The sequence below is a fragment of the Cyclopterus lumpus genome, chromosome 5 (genome assembly GCF_009769545.1).
Source record: "Cyclopterus lumpus isolate fCycLum1 chromosome 5, fCycLum1.pri, whole genome shotgun sequence".
Classification (NCBI taxonomy): domain Eukaryota; kingdom Metazoa; phylum Chordata; class Actinopteri; order Perciformes; family Cyclopteridae; genus Cyclopterus; species Cyclopterus lumpus.
In genome coordinates, this window is record NC_046970.1 from 16056366 (window position 1) to 16076656 (window position 20291).

General features: G+C 38.6%; 1 protein-coding gene across 1 annotated transcript in view; it reads right to left on the bottom strand.

Annotated features, from left to right (window-relative positions):
• Nucleotides 1-1393: 1393 nt before the first annotated feature.
• Nucleotides 1394-20291, bottom strand: part of LOC117730531 (testis-expressed protein 264) — a 32481-nt gene continuing 13583 nt past the window's right edge. The window contains exons 3-4 of the mRNA XM_034532281.1: nt 9166-9331; nt 1394-1860 (exon numbers count right to left, since the gene is read on the bottom strand). Of these exons, the coding sequence (XP_034388172.1) occupies nt 1580-1860; nt 9166-9331 (447 nt within the window). The 3' untranslated portion in view covers nt 1394-1579. The remainder of the gene's footprint in view (nt 1861-9165; nt 9332-20291) is intronic.

Below are 20291 nucleotides of genomic sequence, written 5' to 3' on the forward strand. Positions count from 1 at the left end.
ATGACGGCTGGACCGAAAATGAAGACGCTGGGAATGGATGTGTGAGGAAACTTTGAGGAAGTAAGAGGCCAAATGTAAATGAAAGGGAGAATAATAGAGCTTTGCTTTCAGTAATAATTAAATGAATATTAGTGGTCACTTGCCTTGTCATCTTTCTCCTTGACTGATCATGACACTTACAATAAGCATGTCCTCTATCTCAGGAGTGCTTGTGAGAACTACACGAAGGAGGTTATTATGCATTCATCCATACCTACCTCTTTGGAAATGAAGTCAATTTTATATCAAAATATGTGCATTAGCAACAGAGCTGTGTCAACACACAGCCTTGTGGAAATACACAACACATTTTTTACAAAGCACACACATATTCAGTCAAACACAATAATAAAAAAAAACAGTACAGATCATTTTGTGAAGTCTATGTGCTTATAGTAATTTCAATGCCTTAATGAATGAAACTAAGGCCTTTTGTTAACAAGTCAACAACTAAAAACAGAATTCCATATATGTTTGTCAAACAAACCTCGAACAAAAGCCATGTTAGTAATGAGAGTAATGGTTAGCTTCAGTACAGCAACTTCATACATTTCAAGTAAAATGCTTTTTTCGAACATATACTCAGTTTAGTCATCTTGTATTCATCATTTTGACAAACCTCATCACTTCTGTAAAAAATGTTTCAAGGAACTCAGGTTACCTGAATAAGTTTAGAGTGGTGTGTTTTATTTCAGTAAAATCTTGCACATTTGAATACTTGAATACTGGTTATATTATTCAATTGTTGTCTTAGTATCAACAGATCAAATGGAAAGGCCAACATTTGCAAATAATTTTAACAAGTGTATGTGTAGCCAAAGCCCAATACAACATATTCACCATAGACCTCCTGTGTTGCTCACTAACCTTTAGAAACACGTCAGTGAGACACAGTTGCACTGGATGACATGTTCCTTCTTTACAATGCACTAGAGTTTATTATTATTATTATTATTATTTGGGGTTGGCCCTGCATACACTGTTGTGTTGCTTAATAAAACACAAAATACGGATTAATCCACTATTTACTCCTCTTTGTGTAACATTTGCTAAAAACTATAGCTATCAGCTGTTTTGGGAATTTTTTTATTTTATTTTTTAAATGACAGCTTATATTCATGATTTTTTTTAAAGTTCTTCTATACGGTAGAACGTGCTCTTGGGAAGTCTGAAAGTATAAACACGGTGCTAGTTTTGGTCTTTTCATTGAAATGGTTCACAATACCAGGAATATAGAATATATCACCTTCCCTTTAGTTACATTACATTGAGCTGACGCTTTTATCCAAAGCGACTTACAATCATACACCGTAGACACAGGGAGCAATTCAGGGTTAAGTGTCTTTTCCTCAAGGACACATCAACTAGGGCCGTGAGCGGGGATCGAACTGCCGATCCTCTGATTGAAACCAGACCTGCTAACCACTGACCCACAGTCGCATTTAAATGTTTCCCCATTTGGACATGAACCCATCCTGAAACTAACTTTTCTAATTTTAAATTTCTCAATCGTCTTAATTCCAATCCTTCAATCTCACTTTTACTCCTCTCCTCCAACAGCACCCCACCACTCGTGAGCCTGCGGGCTCTTCTTGTTGGAGTCTCTACGAAGCCGCTCTTCTCTCTCAGCCCGCTGTCCACCAGTCGGATCCCAGTCCAGCTCTTTAAACGAGGTTCCCCTGGAGCTTCTCCGTCTGTAGTTTCTATTCCCTTGATCCTGGAGCACCACGGAGCGGACAGAGGACCCCGCCAGGGACGTCTCTCTGCTGTCCGACAGGAGAACCCCACTCCCTGAGCTGCAGTCACTGTTTGAGTCTGCACCTAGAGCAGTGATAAAACAAAAGGGAGGAATGGACAGATGGTGAGAGGAGTTCTATAAACAAACACCACATGAGAAACTCCAAGCTGCCAAAAAAATCCAGTGCTGGGATTCAACTCAAATCTGCATGACGGGAGTTGAGCTGCACTACGACTTCAGCTCATGATAACTATTATATCTTCCACAAGTTGTGCTTCATTTTAAAAACAGACTCATCAATTATTTGTATATCATATGTTTGGAGGAAAATGTATTCATAGATGTATGAATATATCTTTAAATGAATTGTCAGTATATCAAATTGTTTCAAATATGCTTGAGAGATTGTTCAAATAGTTCGAGACCATACAAAGTGTGCAGTCTACAGCCACGCTTGTGACTAATATGCTAACAAAGACAATGTTAACATACTTACACCATGTTCATGTTTGTCTCGCATTTCAACTTACACACATTTGCTGATTAGCATTAAACAGTACAGCTTGAGGCAGGAATCTCATTATGTATGCACACATTACGTGAAGAGTGGAATAAATTAAAGCTTTGACCTGATGATGGCACTGGATGAAACAACAGGGGCTCCACAAAGTTATTACAATTCACCCAAAAAGAGACAGTGTCCCAACTCCTATTTGAAATAATCAATTCAGTTGATGCTACATTTCACTAAAACACAATCTGTCACGACGTGGCTCTGAAGCCATGACCAAAGAGAGCACTGGGTTTGGACGTTAACTGGTGTTTGCGCACACTGTGAAAGGTCCCTTCGCTGCATTGTCTGGGAGCTGGAAAGAAGCAGAAAATCCTAAATTTCTTGACTGAGTACATCAACAGTTTTAGACGCCGGCTTTACACAGATGGAGAACTGGCTCGGGAGAATCTGGGCTTGGCTCAAGTCAGAAAGAAACACGTCACGCTAAGCGTCGCATTTTCAGTCCTGGAGACCAACTTGCTCCCTGTGCTTAGTTCACCTTTTCAGGCAAAGTCCACAGGCATAAAAACAAATCTCAGAGCAGAAATCATAATTTCAACGCCTCAGCACAGGAAGCCAACTCAGCTTTGTCATGTAAACTTACTGAAGGCATATAATGTGCGCACCTCTGAGCCACTTTCCTTCTGAGTGCAGCCAGAAGGTGGTCAGGTTCATGCAGCTTGTGGAGCTGATCCAGTGCTGGTTGAGTCTCCGCTGAGGAAGACTCGTTGGGTTGTGAGGAAGACTTGTTGGGTCGTGAGGAAGACTCGTTGGGTTGTGAGGAAGACTTGTTGGGTCGTGAGGAAGACTCGTTGGGTTGTGAGGAAGACTCGTTGGGTTGTGAGGAAGACTTGTTGGGTCGTGAGGAAGACTTGTTGGGTCGTGAGGAAGACTCGTTGGGTTGTGAGGAAGACTCGTTGGGTACTCCCGACCAAGCCCTGTTGCACGGCCGGTTGAGGAGCTCGGAGACTCTCCTCAACGTAGTGATTATTTAGTGACTTAATTGAGTATGATATTGATGGTGAAGATGCCGGATATTTCCGGGTGGAGCTGCGTAGTTTTTTTTATAGCTGCTATTTTTCTTTAGGGGTGTTGTCAATAACGACCACAACCCCTTCCATTATTTTTATTATTATTTTGTTTCCACCCATGCAACATCTATTTCTCACACCGCACATGCAGACACCTGTTCACTGATCACAACCCATCGTTCCCTATAGTTGTTTTGGGGTTTATTAGCAGCCGCTTTATTTACAATAAATGACTTTATTGTTTTCCTTAAATCTGTGTCTCCTCTCTTTTGTCATGGCTTTAGAGCCAGGTTGTGACAGTCAACCTCATGGTGGCATGAGAAGAAAAGTCAGGGGATCCCCCAAAATCTGTAAACACATTAATGGTCCCAACAAATGTCACCGCAATCCATCCAATAGTTATGTTAAAATATAGAAGTGGTAGACAGATCCACAGCTAAACCAACAGTTTTGTTGCATAACGTATATGTTTACTGGATTATAGTTTTTGCTGATCTTTGCTTACATGTTTCATATACATTTGCAATTTTTTTCTTGTGCTGTACACCATTGTTATACTTTATTATATGTACTTTATATTGAAATAGGAGATCCACAAATTGTGTAGAAATGACAAGAACCGTTGCGAATTGCACATTCAATTCAGCTTTGGTTAATAAGTGAATGAGGAACTAGAAAGTCTGTATAAAGTTCAACTCCAAAAATGTTGAAGATAGGAAATACATATCTTGCTCGTCACATTTTTCTGGTTGTTGATGAACTATGGCATGTGCATCTTGGAGTGGGAACTCAAAATAGGCACTGAAATGTTGTTAATTAGAACCTCCTGTACACCAAAGCTAAAGGTCTTCTGCTCTCTAATTGGAGGGGTTCATAGAGGCAGCTTGACCACTTGACTCCTCTGTTTTTTAGTTTGTTCCTGGCAGGTTAATAGGATTAATTTCGTACCTGTGCCACTTTGTCTTTGTGTGGCTGTGAGTGTTCCCACATAACAATATTCTCAAATCAATATCTCCTTGCACTAAGCCAGACTGTCATGAAGAGCAGACCTGATGATGATACACATAAGACCTAATCCGTCATATGAAAGAGGTGACAGAAGCCAGAAGGTGGTTAATCGTCATGTCCGATAATATATAATTCATGGTACAGGTAGCGGAGATCTGTGCAGTGAAGAGACAGGTTGACAAATGAAATCTTCTAATCGCTGAGCATATCAGTTAAGGGACAACTTATAAAAAGCACAACGCTTTAAATCAAAGACTGTATTATACAATAACAAGTTATCACTGTTCAAAATCACCACCTATCAATCAACAAATGTATTTCCTCTGCAATCCATTTAACATTCAATTATGGGCATTCAGGTGAACACTGGCTGTAACCTCAACACAGTCAGATTTATTTAAAATTTCGATTGAACGAGGTGAAGAAAAAAATAACAAATACAGTGAAAGCTGCTGATTTGGTCAGTAAGTCCGAGAGAAATTCTTGAGACAAAGCAAAACATTTATTTTATTCCTCATTTAACGTCAAAGGTAGTAAACAGAACTAGAAGCTTCAGAGTTGAATGTCACACTTCTGAGCTCACGTTAAGCGACTTCCAACCAGCCAAAAGGGGGAATTGTGTTACGGAGCATCATGTAAACAGTACAGAACATTAATTAGTCTGGCATTTGAATCAGGAGCGGAGCTGATAGTTTATGAGGACATACTTTACGTTTATGCGTGCCAGGCTGCTGCTGTGTGCACTGTAATGCACTTAGTCAAAACTGAGAAGACCTAGAGGCTCATGTTGTCATGTCACGCATGCCCAAAATATGATATTAGAAAAAGATGAGCAATATTGCAGTGAAACTCAGTTCATGTTGACCGAATATGAGACTAATGGCGCACACAGGCGCTTGAACAAGAAATAATTTCATCTAATTGCATGTTAACTGCAAAGCTTATTGAGATATTTATTGCAGACTAAAACATTACAGGGGACTAATACAATTTGCATACATAAGAAAAAACACAAACCACACAAGTCAGCGCTTACCAAATTGTAGAATTAATTCCAAAATATCTTTATATAATGCATTTCAAATTCAAATGAAATCTTTGACTGAAGCCACAAGCTCTCGTTGGTAATTCTACACCCATTCCATGTGCTTTTAAGCCAAGAGATAAATTAAAAAAACATTAGAAATATGCATACTGAGCTCTGATAGAGTTTGGTCTCGTGTTGGTTGTCCCCTGCTGGTTGAACGCCTAATGCAAAAGTAGCAAGATTTAATCAGTCAGTGGGGAAGAAAAATACAATTTGGAAAGGAAAACACACATTAGGAATAACATCTTCATTTTTAAAAGGCAAAAACTGTCACTGCATTTGATCAGAGGGGTTGAGTGGTGCCTCTACATGCATCTGAGTGACAGTTTATCCTTTGTTGGAATGAGAGAAAGATGCTGCAGAATTATAGCAGGTTAAGATGTAATGTGCAAAATAAAACTTATTTTACAGAAGGATAATTAGCATATTGTGGCTTACATCCACTAACTAAGATCACTTTTGAGGAATAGTTTGACATTTTGGTAAGTAGGAAGCTTAGAGCATAAAGATTGCGAGTTTAAAAGTTGAAAAATCTGCCTACCAGCACTTTCAAAAGCGCACTAATTGCAATGTTATCATCAATTGGTCAGTCTCTGCCTGTTGCCTGGCAACCTTGGCAAGTACAACACAAATCACTGCACCAGGCAAAGACATATTAATAGCATGCTTCTCTCCGTAAAACCACAAGTGGTCATTTCTATATTTCTGTTTGTGTGTAAATTAATTAAACAAAATATGTCAATTAGTGAGCTGCAGAGGAATAGGAAGGCATATGTTTGAGTCATTATGCTAAGATAAGCATATAGCTATTGGCTCTAGCTTGCTACTTAACAGACAGAGATTAGTAATAATAATCTCATTTTACTCGAAAAAACGAACAAGAGCATTTCTCAAAATATTAAACTATTCCAAGAGAGGAAAATGTTTAAATACTGGGTCATTTTAATGGTCAATGTTCAGAGATGTGAAATACTTTTATTATCAGGAAGATTTGTGACATGACTTGAACTTGTGATCTCACTCAACGAACACTTTGACAAAACTTGACATTTTACATTGACTTGCCCCATGAAGCAACTTAGAATTGGAGTAAACTTTTAGGAAAAAATTTACTAAATATTGCACTTCATCCACTCAAAGACCTGAGACTTGTGTGCTTCCATAGAGTGAACTATGTGAGAGAATGACTGCTGTCTGGCAGAGTGAAGAGACCGCGGGTTGATCCGGTCACTGAGACGGGGTCGGTAGTGGAGCGGATGGGTGGGTTGAGGGAAACCAGACGCCTCTGATGTCCTGAATGCTTCACGGATGTGGTTGAGTTGATCCCAGTGTGACAGGAGCATGGCTGCCTTTCCCATTATCATTCACAGTCATGGACACAAATGTCGTTCCTACTCTGCACTGCACCAATGACACATGAAAAGCAGTGGAATTGTCAACAACTCTCAGTTTCAATCTGTTTTGGAGCCAAGAGGAAAATGGATATTTGGAGTATGGTTTCCTGCGGGGATGTGACGCTAGGTGTGAGGGGTCAGACATGTATATTAGAAGTAAGTCATTCTTGTAACACCTCTTGAGGTAACTGAGTGGCTTTTTCGTGCTTTGTCTGTGCAAAATCATTTACTTTCAATTTTAAAAAAGGAGATTATTGAACTACTTTCGGAAAGGCAACAATTACAGATACATTATAGTTAGCGAAAAGGTTTGCTTTAAACACATATTCAAATCTTACCCACTAAGAATAAAGGGGGTTCCCTTTTGGAGAGCATCACTAAATTTAAATATTGGTTGGAAGTTAGGAAAATCAAGTTATTTAAAATCTAGGTTGAATGTGGACATGGATGCCCATGAATAAATCCATCATCCTCACCCACTCTTGACTGTGTTGTACTCTCTGACTCTGTACTTTATTTTAGAGATGATGAAATCAATTGTATCTCTAAAAAACAAAAAACCTTTCAGAATCAAATTAGTAGTAAAATAATCAGATGCAACCTTTTAAGACTATTCATAATTTAGTTCATCAAATGAAATAAATTAGGTTGCAAAGCCCAATGTGACATCTACAGGATGCCAAACATTTGCAATACTAGTGAATATTTGGCATTTTCACTTGATAAATTAGTTTAAATGGTCGCTAATTCATTTTCCTTTTGTTAGATACAATATGGCCCCTGCCAGAAAATTGAAGGCATTCGTCGATGAAGCTTACTTTCACACTCATGCGCCTCGCTTCATCTCGCATCAACCAGGATTGTCTCTTGAAAACATTTGCTCACAAGCTTTTATGTCTCGCTCTCTTCCTCTTATGTGCGGATAAATCTGTGTCAAGTGGCATGTGCATCTTTAACATTGAAAGTAAGTTTTCCATGTGTTGTCCATATAGCTGTGGACGGCCCTTCGATGACTGTGTGTGGCAGCCCACTTCCACTAGAAGCTATTATGTCTATGCTTTTCATTAACACAGAGGAAGGTGTCAATCACAGTTTGCTTCTGCAGAGCTGCTCATAAACAAAACAGCATGGAAACGAGGCCCAACTCCCCTGGGTTCCACCCGAGCGGCAACTCGAGTCGAAACACAGGTGCCTTAACACAGTAATCAAAAAATAATATTATGTCAAAAGCTTCTTTTTTTTTTCAATAACAGATTTCATTTATCTGAAATGTGTCTAGTGGCTATTAGAAGCCTTAAAACAGCACTAATCATTATTGGACATTTGCTATCTGCGCCATCTACGATTCACAAGATAATGGGCTAATGATATTACAGCGCAAAAACACCAATCATATTTTGCAGCTTTCTTTTGAGTCTGGTTGCAATTATCCATGTCGCAAAGTATAAATGCACTTGTCGGTTGTGAGAAGTAAAAGTCAGCCTGAGCTGAAGGTCTTGTGAGGAGGGTCTTGCCAAAAGTAGGCAATTAGGAGAGAGGAAAGGAGAAAATATAAATAGGGAAGAAATTATGTGTTTATCCATATATATATAAAAACATTACTTTTCATTCATCTTTTTCTTGTTTTTCTATCTCTTGTATTTTCCAAAATAACATGTAGGAGAGCTTTATTCATTTATTTTTCATGACACAACTGTCATTGCATCCTGTTACTGCATCCCAAAATAAATGAGTTTGAGCAGACACCTCCTATAAATGTGCTTCAGTTACCACCAACTCTCTGAAGATGCTAATAGTTTCACTGTGACTGTGTGTGGCTAACAGCCCAGATCTTTGTGAATCAGACACAGAAGCAGGCACATTTTGTGCCGAATCGAGGCATGTTTTCTAATCCAAATACGTGCCAATAGCACAGTAGCATCAAGACGCCATTTGGTTGGCAGCACATTTAGGGGTACCTTTCAGAATTACATGGTTTCCTTTTGTGGTATTTGTGCAGGTTTAGTTGCCACAAAAGCCACGCATCCTTTTGTGAATTTACCCTGAAGTTTAATGTAAAGGGGGTCACTCACTGTGAGAAACCCACAGAAAATAATCACCTGACTAGTATATATCATGCATTGTTCTTATTATTCTATTCTTTGTATATATTGTGCATTTTTTGTACAAATGCTGCTGTAGCGAAAATCATCAAGTTATGTAGGGATACTAAATGACGCCTTTTACCCATCAGTATGCAAACCTCTCATCCTGTGTGGCTTAACAGGGTTTTGAAACACACACGGTTCGAGTACCACAGAAATGTATGTGCTTACCTGAGACTTCAGAGTCACTGTGCAATTCCTCACGTTCCAACAGCCTCCTTTCTGCCGGTCGGACTTCAGGCACATAGAAATCTCCCTGCCGGGCCAAGGGGACCATGAACTGGATCAGACCCTCTCTGTAGATCTCAAGGAATGGGTGAGCACACAGCCTCCTTTCCTTCAAGAGATAATAAGTTGGCGAGAATAAAAAACACGTTCAGGATTCACAACAAATGTAGTACACAACATTAACATGTGCTTTTCTTTTCTTCTTCAATGGTTGGGTGTTTAGTAACATGACCAGCCAGATGGTTTGTTACACAGAACCATCTGGGTCTGCCAGTCGGGAGGAGAGCGAAAAACACCTTTTCCATCAAGAAAACAGCCTTCAGTATCATTCTTCGCTCTTCTTTCAATACAGAAATACTCTCCACTTATTGCTCAAAAACAACATGACCCGTAGTTGCCAGTGGCTGCTCACAGGGCGCTGCTGGTCTGGACACAAACGCACAAGTTGAAGCCTGACAAGATGGATTCTTGTGTGATCTCGTAATCCCGCATTTCTCATGTGATCTCGGGACATCGCAACAATCTCGCTGCCGTGCAACATCAAGTGTTTAGAAGTAATTTGATAGCACAATTCAGTCAAATTAAAACACGTCCATTCTAATTTAACTCTGAAGGTGCAAAGTCATCACTGTAAAGTAAAGTAAAGTTAAAAAGAGTCCCATAGACACTTATTAACACTGGGAAATGTGCTCTACGCATTTGAATACACACACACACACACATGTACATATATAGTGGACAGTGGAAACGCCATAGCAGGATACAAGCACAGACTTGCAAATAATCCCACAAGTGTGCTTCCTTTCAACAATGAGTGAAAATGACTTCATATGTAGGAACCTCACCGCTCCACCCCCTGAACTACCATCATTCTCCCTTTCCTGTCTTCACATCACACATGTGATGTAACACATCGGTCTTCATGAATGTGCAGCCTCCACGCGCTATGCTGCCTCTGTTTAAAATGCTGCTCTTCCTCTGTTACTTGCCTCACTCTTCTAGAAGTGGGAAGTCTCACATGACAGACACCACTCCACTTCTCCGACTCATTAACCTTTCATACACCATGTTTTGTTATTCCGGTCATGCACATCCGATGTCTGTTACTTTCACCCTTTTGGCATATGCTAAATGTCGAGCAATACTAGAAACACATTGCAGCATCTCAATGGGATCAATTAGGAATTTGTTTATATTTGCAAAGATTTGTGTCAGTTTTCATGAGTACTTGTGTAACATATGTGTTGCTGTTTAATGCAATTCAACAAATAAATAAACTAGATGTTGGTTATTATCCAATGTGATATTACATCAGACAAGAAATCGTATTTTCTGATAGTGAAAAGGATTCAGAGCGAGTCATGACAGAGACCACAGCAGTTGGTCTGGTTTAAACTAATGCTACTGCTTTAAGGCTACAGGTGGACGCCATACTGACCAATAAAACAAATGTATATTATGTCCATTAATCTCATCCAGGTCAGCTTTAGACTGGCATGTCTGGATTCATTCAGAGTATGCCAGTCTTTTTATATTCCTTTTCTGAAAGATTTCCTGACCAATTACTTGGAATGTAGGATATAAATGCTGTCATGTTGAATCCAAAGGCTTTTTGGATAAAATCACCCTCTGTTTAAAGTTATATAAGTGATATCACTGTTCTATAACATCGCCAACTTTCCCCACTTAGCAACAAATAAAGGATCATCTCATCTTAACAGTATTAAAACTGAAATGTGTTTCTGTTTATCACTATGAAACAGTCAGGTCTGAAGTATTTAGGTTGAAAAGTTTTAGACAGGTAGTTTCAATGGCATCTAATAGTTGAAATGGTAGTAGTATAGGTTTAAGCGGTGTAACAATTGAGAGATGGTTCTCCCCTGTAAGGGGGCCCTGGCCCCAAAAGGTTTGCGAACCCTTTTTTTCTTCTTTTACCCTCTTTTTTTTAAGAGGGTAGTCCGTGGGCAAATTAAATTGAGCATAGAGGCTTGGTATTATGATTATGAAGACCTCTGCATTCACACATTGCAGTATGCCTTCATCTCCGAACCCTGTGTTTCATCACCGGCTTGAACTCGCCCAAGTACGTGGACTATAAATCATTTCTTACACTATGGCAAATTCATGTCGTCTCTCCTGGAGTTGGAACCGCTCAGATTATGTTTGTTTCTAGTCAGACCCCGGGAGTACGGAGTCCCTGTGCCCCTTGCTGGCGTTCCAGTTTCAAGCAAAGTGGAAGTGGTGACAGGTAGGTTACCATTTTGGGGAACACAAAGGATCTCCTAATCAGGCTTGCAGACTGAACAGACACACACATAAGATACATTCTTTATAAGAGACAGCTGACTTCTCTTTAAACTCCAGCCTATCATTTCGTTCACCATCTGTTTCTTAGCCCAATTATGACAGCACTGACGTTCCTCTCACTGTCGTCTGCAGGAACAACGTTGTCAGTTTCAGGGATTTCAGCAGCATCAATTATTGGTGAACTTTTCCTACAGGAACATCTGTGTATCCTCATTGAGTTGCTTCATCAGCTACTGCTACATATTGCTTATTGATGTGCACACATGCATGCTGACATACACACACACAAGTTTACATTTTGCACTTCAGACCATCAATAAATGTGAAAATTTACACACTGTCGGTACAAAAATAGAAAAATAAATGATATTTAATTAGTTGGTTCTTAAAGTTGCACAACAAAGGATTGGAAAGTAACTAAGAAATAAGGTAGGTCTATTGCAGAATAAGATGTGACAAATGGGAGTAGACTCAACAGTCTAATGACACACTTTAAAGAGCAAATGCATTATGCAAAGGGTCGGCTTTTAAAGCACTGTGTTTACACTTAAAGGCCAATAATAGCAATACCTCAGTAAAAATTCATAAGTACCTAACAAAGAGAACCCTTTTTTCTTTCTTTCTTTCTTTGAAGGGGTGGACATCTGTTTGCTTCACAATGATGTTTGTATTTGATGTTTCAGGAAGCCACATTTTTAAATGGCATTCATAACAAGATTTGTGGATTTGCCTTGCAGTGATTTGAGTTCCTAACCCGAGGTCTAATGACATCAGGATATTATTATTTACATTGTGGGAAATGGGAACATTGTGACAAAATTGTGTTCATAAGGGAAATGAGCATCGGGTCCTTCAAAAAGTCACGATGAACCTCAGCAATTATGTGACGGTGCAGAGCAATGATGGGACTCAATGAAAATACCAAGACACTAACAAACTGATTCTGGCTTTCTCAAAATGTAAACAAAACCTGTAGTAGGACAAACTCATCAGGACCTAATGCTCAGCCACCCGTCTTGTTCAATTCAATTTATTTGAATAGCCCAATATCACAAATCTGTCTCAGATGGATTTACAATCTGTAATAAGACATCCTTTGTCCTCAGACCCTTACATCGGATGAGGGAAAAACCTGCTTGTGCTATTGTAACTTAACTATACGTCATTCCGTTGCCCCATCATTGCTCTGTGATACTCTTCTTTTGTTAAAATTAAAAAGGTCCCGGTTAAATTTTTACAATCTATATTCATCAATTAGTTCATGCAGTCCAGCTTACATTACTTTCCTTTCCACAGTAAATAGTTTTTTGATTTATACTTTTAGTTTCCTTGACGTCTTATGTTACTTTTTAGAAAAACAGATGCATTCTTGTAGAAAACCCTTCAGGCTTCTGCTCGAAGCTAAATGGATCATCATCCTTGGATTTTATTTTGTAACCGAACATTTCAAAGTTTTAATGTGTTTTGCCTCTCAACTGAACAGACACTCAAATGAATCCCACCTCAAATGAAGTCCTTGTAAAGACAGAAATTAAAGTTGGTAATGTTCTTTTCACGACAGGTAGTCAATACTAATACAGCACCCTTAATGAAAAAGTAGAACTGCTCTTTTGTATTTTCAGAACCAAAAGTGATGGCCAGATAAGTCAGCGAAGAATAAAGGATTGCTAAATGCTAATTGCTTATGAATGGATTAATATTCAGTAAAAGGGTTCACTCTCCCAGAGGATGCTTTTAGCGTTACTTGTTTTAGAGCTTTATAGAAGTTCTCCAGGAAGTTAATAAAAATACAACTGTTTAAGTATGAATCAAGACATAACCAAAAGATAGTTATTTTGTATTCAACAACCACAACTTGACTGCTGCAGCCTATCCAATAACTATAATCATTGTTGTAAACATTATTTAGTTGAACTCTTATATAAAAATGTACAGGACACAATACACATTTAGACAAGATGATGACCACAGGATGAGCCCAGTATCATATCTCAGCTGTACACAAAGGCAGAAGAAATTAATGAGTTGAGTACAAATAAGAGCGAGACGCAACCTCCCAATTGGGTCATCATCAAGCACCCAATGTGCATTTTTGTTTTGAAATAATTATTCAGTTTCTCGATGTTCTCGAGTTAATTGGTCAGAGAGAGAGCAAGCGTTTAGGCGTTGTCAAGTTAGGCTTCAGGAAATTGGTATGGTTGGGAAAAGAAAAACTGATTATTTTTCTGATATTTTATACACCAAACATTCAATAGATTAATTCTTGAAAATAACTATTGCCATTATCCATGTCGCAAAGTATAGAAGCACTTGTCAGTTGTGAGAGGTAAAAGTCAGCCTGAGCTGAAGGTCTTGTCAGGAGGGTCTTGCCAAAAGTATCTCAATGCAATTAGGAACTACACAACAACCTGACCCAGGGAGCCTACCAATATGCTGAGGTCAGTTTCTCTGTGTCTTATGAACAGAAATCCTCAGACAGAGGGCAGACAAATAATTAGACCCACAGTGGAATCGCTGAGACAAACTGTGCACAGTAGACTTTTGTAATTGTTTATGGGATTGAGGTCAGTGTTGTTATAGATTTTTGTTTTATTTTCTCCGTATTTTCCTCCTGCAGTATCAGGGCCTCGGAAGGCCAAGGGATTACTTAAGGCAGTCCTGAGTAACAGGGTCATAGTAAGGTCATTTTTGTCTTCATATCCTCCACGCCATAGAAATGGCAATATATTTGGAAAGAAAAATATTATTGTGTTTCTCAGGCATAAAAACATTATTACATTCAAGGATTATTAAGGGAATAGACATGGGAAATTACAGGGGCCAACAGAACATGATCTCACCTGCATTTAATTGTTCAAAAATGTTTAAAAAAAATAGAAGCCCAGATTGAATTCTTTGCTTCATGTTGCCGTTTGCTTGTTACCAAGTGACAGACATCTTGTGTCACGGAAGTCAACTGTTGCAAACCATGACTGGAAAAGCATCACTCACAAGCAGGCAAATAAGACAATTCTACCCATCACCATCAATGCGTTTCAAAATATGGAGGAGAACAGCAGTAACCCATCCTCATCTCCAGAAGGATCTTCAGGAGTAGATAGCTCCCTTTTCAAGCTTTTCAAACACACATCCGTCTGTGCCAATGCCGTGTCATTGGGAACCATTCAAAGGTAGCATGGAAGCTTAGTTAATGGGTTATTGAAAGCTTAGCTATTGAGCTAATTCAATTTAATACACTTTGATATTATGGTGCTTTCTTTGTGAAGGAAAATCTGACTCAACAAAGGCTTCAAAGTTAATGACATTTGTAGAGTGTAGGGGATTACCAAAAACATCAAATAGGTGCACGCACACACACACTTCCCTTCAAAATCACCTCTCAAGCATTTTCTCATGCTAGCTGTGCGAAGCTCCTGAGGGAACTGGTGAAGGATAGTCTACATGAAGAAGAGGATGCGTTAGTGGCCTCTCTTTACAGGTTTCTAGCCCGGGGAAAAACATCTGCAAGGGACCCCTGTGCAAATGCATCACATGTGCTCTTGGATATTTTAGAGCTCTAAAAATACATTTCTTTGTTGCTCTGAAGTGCTATTTGTGCTTGTAATTCTAATCAAATCAAGTTAGGCAATCAGACTAAATAGTTTTACGGCTACAGTGATTTGAAAGATTGACAACTAATATAGGTCTGTTGATCGGTTTTGATTGTAATTACAGCCAAATAACAGCTAATGTGTTAACAGGTGCAATAATGGGCATTATTGCATTATTAGAGTGCATTTAAACAGCTAAATGCTGATTGAAGAAGAATATCTTTAGATCAACCAGATCCCAGCTTACAACACAAGGGTACAGTGAATTCATACAATTTCCTAAAAGATTAAATATATACTTTTTTGTATAGTGCATTTTTATTTTTGCAGTTCCAGTTCTTATTGATAATTTAATGTTTAAAGTGTGAAAGTAAATGACCAGAATATACATACTCATCATGAATGGGAATATGCCAGAACCTGTGTGTTATAAATTTTTTTACAGATAATGGTGAACACCTTAACAGGTATACTAATTAGGCTAGACTAGTTGTGCAGCAGTAACACAAGTGGGTGGAGGAAATGCTGCTTTAGAAGTGTCATGAAAAAAGAGTTGACATAATATCAATTTAATTGTTTCTTGTTATAATAATTCATAATTTTTTTTATAGATTTCAGGTTTATGTTCTCAAAATATGTTGCAAGATTGTGCTCAAACCCATCATGTTAGCCATATGTATAATGAACAATAATCCTAATTAATTCTCAGGTGCTTCAGCGGTACAGACCGAGGCAGAGTTATCTACTGTAGCATATTGTGACAATATGTGACAGAGATTACTTCAGGAATTAAATGTCAAAACTATTAAAATGTTACAGAATGTGACTATGTCTAAAAGAAGCTAAGGTTGCCATTGCACCTTCTGTATCTTAGAGAGAAAGAGTCAGACGAGATGAGATGAGATGAAGACAGTGAAAAATTGATAGAGAAAAGCGAAGATCTGGTGCACACGGGGAGATAAATGGGAAAAACAGGGGTGTTTTTTATTTCAGAGGAAAAAAATATGACAAATGATCCTTCTGAGTCCAGAGCGGATACAAACAACCACCTCAGCCTCAACAAAGGCCCCTTGTCTCCTGAGGAGAAAGGCAAAAGGAACTGAACACCATGCTGTCAGCAGTGAAGAGGACAGCTGAAGGGACAAAGTGGCACATAAGTGCTCCCAACCATCGTACTGGATTCATATAATTTGGAAACAGGGCTGTTTTTAGGTATATTAACTACAATTTACCATTTCCTTGTGAGCAAGAAAATAGAAACTCAACACCCACCACTCAAGCAATTTATATTCAACCATCAGCATGACAAAACACAACATAAATAGGCAAAATACATCAGTGACACATAACACGCCTCAAACTTAAACAAAACGGAAAAAAAGAAAAACAATCAAAGATGAAAATATATTGATAAAAAGGCATACAAGACAATACAGTAAACCTGCACCATTAGGTCCTTTTCACAGCAACCGTTTCGTCATTGCAGGGAAATCACAAGTGTAATTAATAACATTCATTATGCCCTGTTCCATTTAGGGGTACCAGGATGCATGCTGGCTGACTGGAATTATTATGACACTAAATAGAATGGGACCATAACTCATTTTATGACTTCCACCTGTGTTTACCCTGCTATGACGTGTCAGAATAGCTGCTGTGAAAAGGGCCTATTGATTCTAAAATTGATCCGACACAGATCAGCTTGATATTCAAGACCAAATAGCTAGTGAAAAGCAGTGGATCAAGGTAGAAATTACATTAAAAAAGTAATGTAAATCACAGTAATTATTATTCATAATAATGGAAGGATAATAATATGGAAGAACTCGTCCTAAAATAAATCATTTGTGGCTTTTTTTGTCCTGATCCAAAGAGAGTGCATATGAGCTACAATACGACCACATGTCCCATGTTCATGTGAGTATTAAGATGCATTAGTTCAGTGTGTATTCATGCATGTGCATACAAGACTAGAGAGTCTGCCTTCTGAGTTGCAAGATAATGTCAGTGACAGTATAATGTTGTGTGACATATGTTTAATTTGCACATTTATGACTGGGAGAAAACACGTGTCATCATTTAAGGTTCCCTGTAGAGTTTTTTTACCTTGAGTAGCGTTAATTTCTTTTTTCTAAATCATAAACGTTTACAAGGACACACATTGTACGCAATACACATTCTTTCAAAGGGTTTCGACTTTTCCACAGCTGAAGACTGCTGGCCGGTAAACGGGGATGCACACAATACTACTTTATAAATGTTTTATGAAATAAAGAAACTGTCTGTTAGACCTCAAGGGACACAAAATGTGTTTTGGGTAAACACTGAATGTAAATAAACTTTTTTTATTTTTCGTAAGAAAAGTCCACAGGGGGCCTTTAAGTATTATGCATTTGTTTAAGTCCTATAGTGTGTTTCCTCTTTCAGCTAAATTTCCACAAAATGGACCAAATGAATCCTGCGGAAACCACAGCATATGTGTTCTAAAAGGCAACTATTTCCCCCTTTAATCGTAACAATGCAGATTGTACTATATCTTATGACATTTTGCATCTGGAAAGTGGTCAGGAAATTTAGAATATTTTTAGAGTGGTTTTGTCTTCACAAAACTATATTGCCCCTGGAAGTTGAGCAAGTTTGTTTTACTGAAAATGCAGAAAATCTTGATGTCTTTACAAGACAAGGAAAAGAAGCCAGAGACAAATGTACTGCATAAAAGTCTTAGCAGGCTCCCAGTATTAAATGCACATGTTCCTTTAGATAACTGCACTGTGTCCACTCTCAAAGGCGATCTGAGCTAAATTCAAGGTGTTTCCTCATCCCAGTATAGGTGAGGCTTGAGGTTGATGTGTGGTTTCATAGATTACTCCACCATGTTCAAAATGCTTGATGCGTTCACTGCACACACACAGCAAAGGACACACAATGTTTTCAACATTTACAACTGAGTGCGATTAACAACAAAGCCAATGTCTGGTTAGCCGTTGAGTAAATTGTTTATTATTATTCATAAATTCGAATAGAAATACAAGAGTTTATAGAAGCGTCTCTGTGTCACACCAGTTGTCATTTCAGGATCATTCTGGTCATATTTGCTAAGGCATGTTTGAATTATAATTGCAGTCTGCGTGATTAAATAAATATGGAGAAGACTTATGCAGAAAATGTGTCCTGCATAATACTTACAGCAGAGGAAAGAAAAGTAGCAACAGAAAAAGAAAAAAAAACATCCATCAAAGCTCGAGTATTCACAAAGGCTTTTCAAAATTGAGAACCAAGACATATGTTGGTGCTAAATGCTGCAGGGACACTACCAACTACAAACTGCAGTATGTTAACATGACTTCAAAGGTAATAGTCACCTGATGGTTCATAATAACAGCAGGCTTTCAGTGGCTGCGGGGAACAGAGACGGTCTCTCTTACAGATAACATGACCATAAGACCATGCATTCCATCTCATCCCACAGGGCATTGCCGTTTTTCTCAACACAGAGAAAAACAGAAAATGGAAAATGGAATTGACCCGTTGCCAAAACTTGAACACTCCCACTGGTACGCCACAAACAGAAATTCAGCTTTTATAACATTTGACTAAAAATGTACAGTTGGGGATATGGATCAACATTGACAATTAATCGAGATATTGTCTAGGTGCCTACAGTACCCACAATACAACTCGACTGCCTACAGCTTGGTGTCAGATTCTGGTGCGTTATGCTAGTAACAGCTAATTTAGCCTTGAGTCGCTCACCTCGAGCAGAGATGAGGAGCAGGCTAGGTCTTGTATGTAGAAGGTCACTTCTTTGGAACTCCACAACCCCAGATTGTTTTCATTTTCAAACCTGTAGTCTTCAGCTCAGACCAACAATTGCTAGGCAATGTATCCCATTTATTGCAGCTTCCCTTATAAAATATGCAGTAGTACTCCCCGAGACAAGTAAATATAATTTGATGTGTACAATTGATGGAGCACAACAGTGACCTTTGGATCAAAATGACCATTTACTGACACTGTATTAGTGCTTTTCTAGGCTACTTAAATATTGGAATCAAGCAGTGCTGCAAAGGCAACGCTAGAAGTCAGTGGCAACAAAGAGCGTGTAATTTAGGGTGACATTTGACCGCTTCCTGCAACCAGTATGTTAATAACAGTAATTTGTGAAATTATGGAGGATACCACTCCATTAGAGGTATATCTTCTCCCTAGCAATTTACTGTCCCTTCACTTCTCTCACCATATCCAATCAAACCCTTATATTAATTTAGTGTTTCTTCTCGTTTCTGTTTTGCTTAATCACACAATTATTTAGTAGCACAATAGTGTTTCATTAACATTGCTACACTCTTTTCTGACATTTTCTAAGAGTATTATTGTTTCACATTGAGGAGTGGATAATGGAACATACAGCCCCTTATAGTCTACATTTCATGTCAAAGCCCTGATGTGGTAAAAAAGCGGTTAAAAGGGGCTGAAGGCACAATGAATGACAGTAGTCCCTGCCAGTACGATTAATCCAGGTGTCACTCAAGCAACAACACTCTTTACACATACTTATTCAGCCCTGACAAATGAACAAGGACTGTTTGACAGTCACTGAGCTGAATAAAGCGGTTAAGTCTTAAGCCTCTATCTTTTCCTTTTTCTTTAGTTAGCCCAGTCCCACACCTCTGCACCTTGGTTAGGTGCCCCCACCCTGCTGTCCGACTCATACATGAATGGTTTAAAATTGCCTCTCAGATTGCTTTTCCGAAAATCCCTCAAGAGGACAGTGGAGCAAATTGATTAAATTTACATGACTGTCTCAACAAAAGAGACAACCTGCATTTTTGGAATGTTTTAGCTGACATAAGAAAATGAGAACAAAGCGCAGATGTTGGAAAGAGCTTTAGGAATGCAATATGTAGACCTAATAGGCCTAAAACTACAATTTGTGAAAGACTTTTGGACTTTACTTTGGTAAATCATCTAATCACAAAAATGTCAGCAGCAGGTTTAAACTTTAAGGGGTGATTTTAAAGTATGTCCAGTTTGTTTTTGAATGCAGAAAATACATTTCCATTTTTATCCCATACAGTTGTTTAATGTTTCACACACATTTTGACCATTTTACTGGTGATATTACTAAGGGATTTGGATATTGTAGTCCTACTGCAGCGAGCATCTAATATG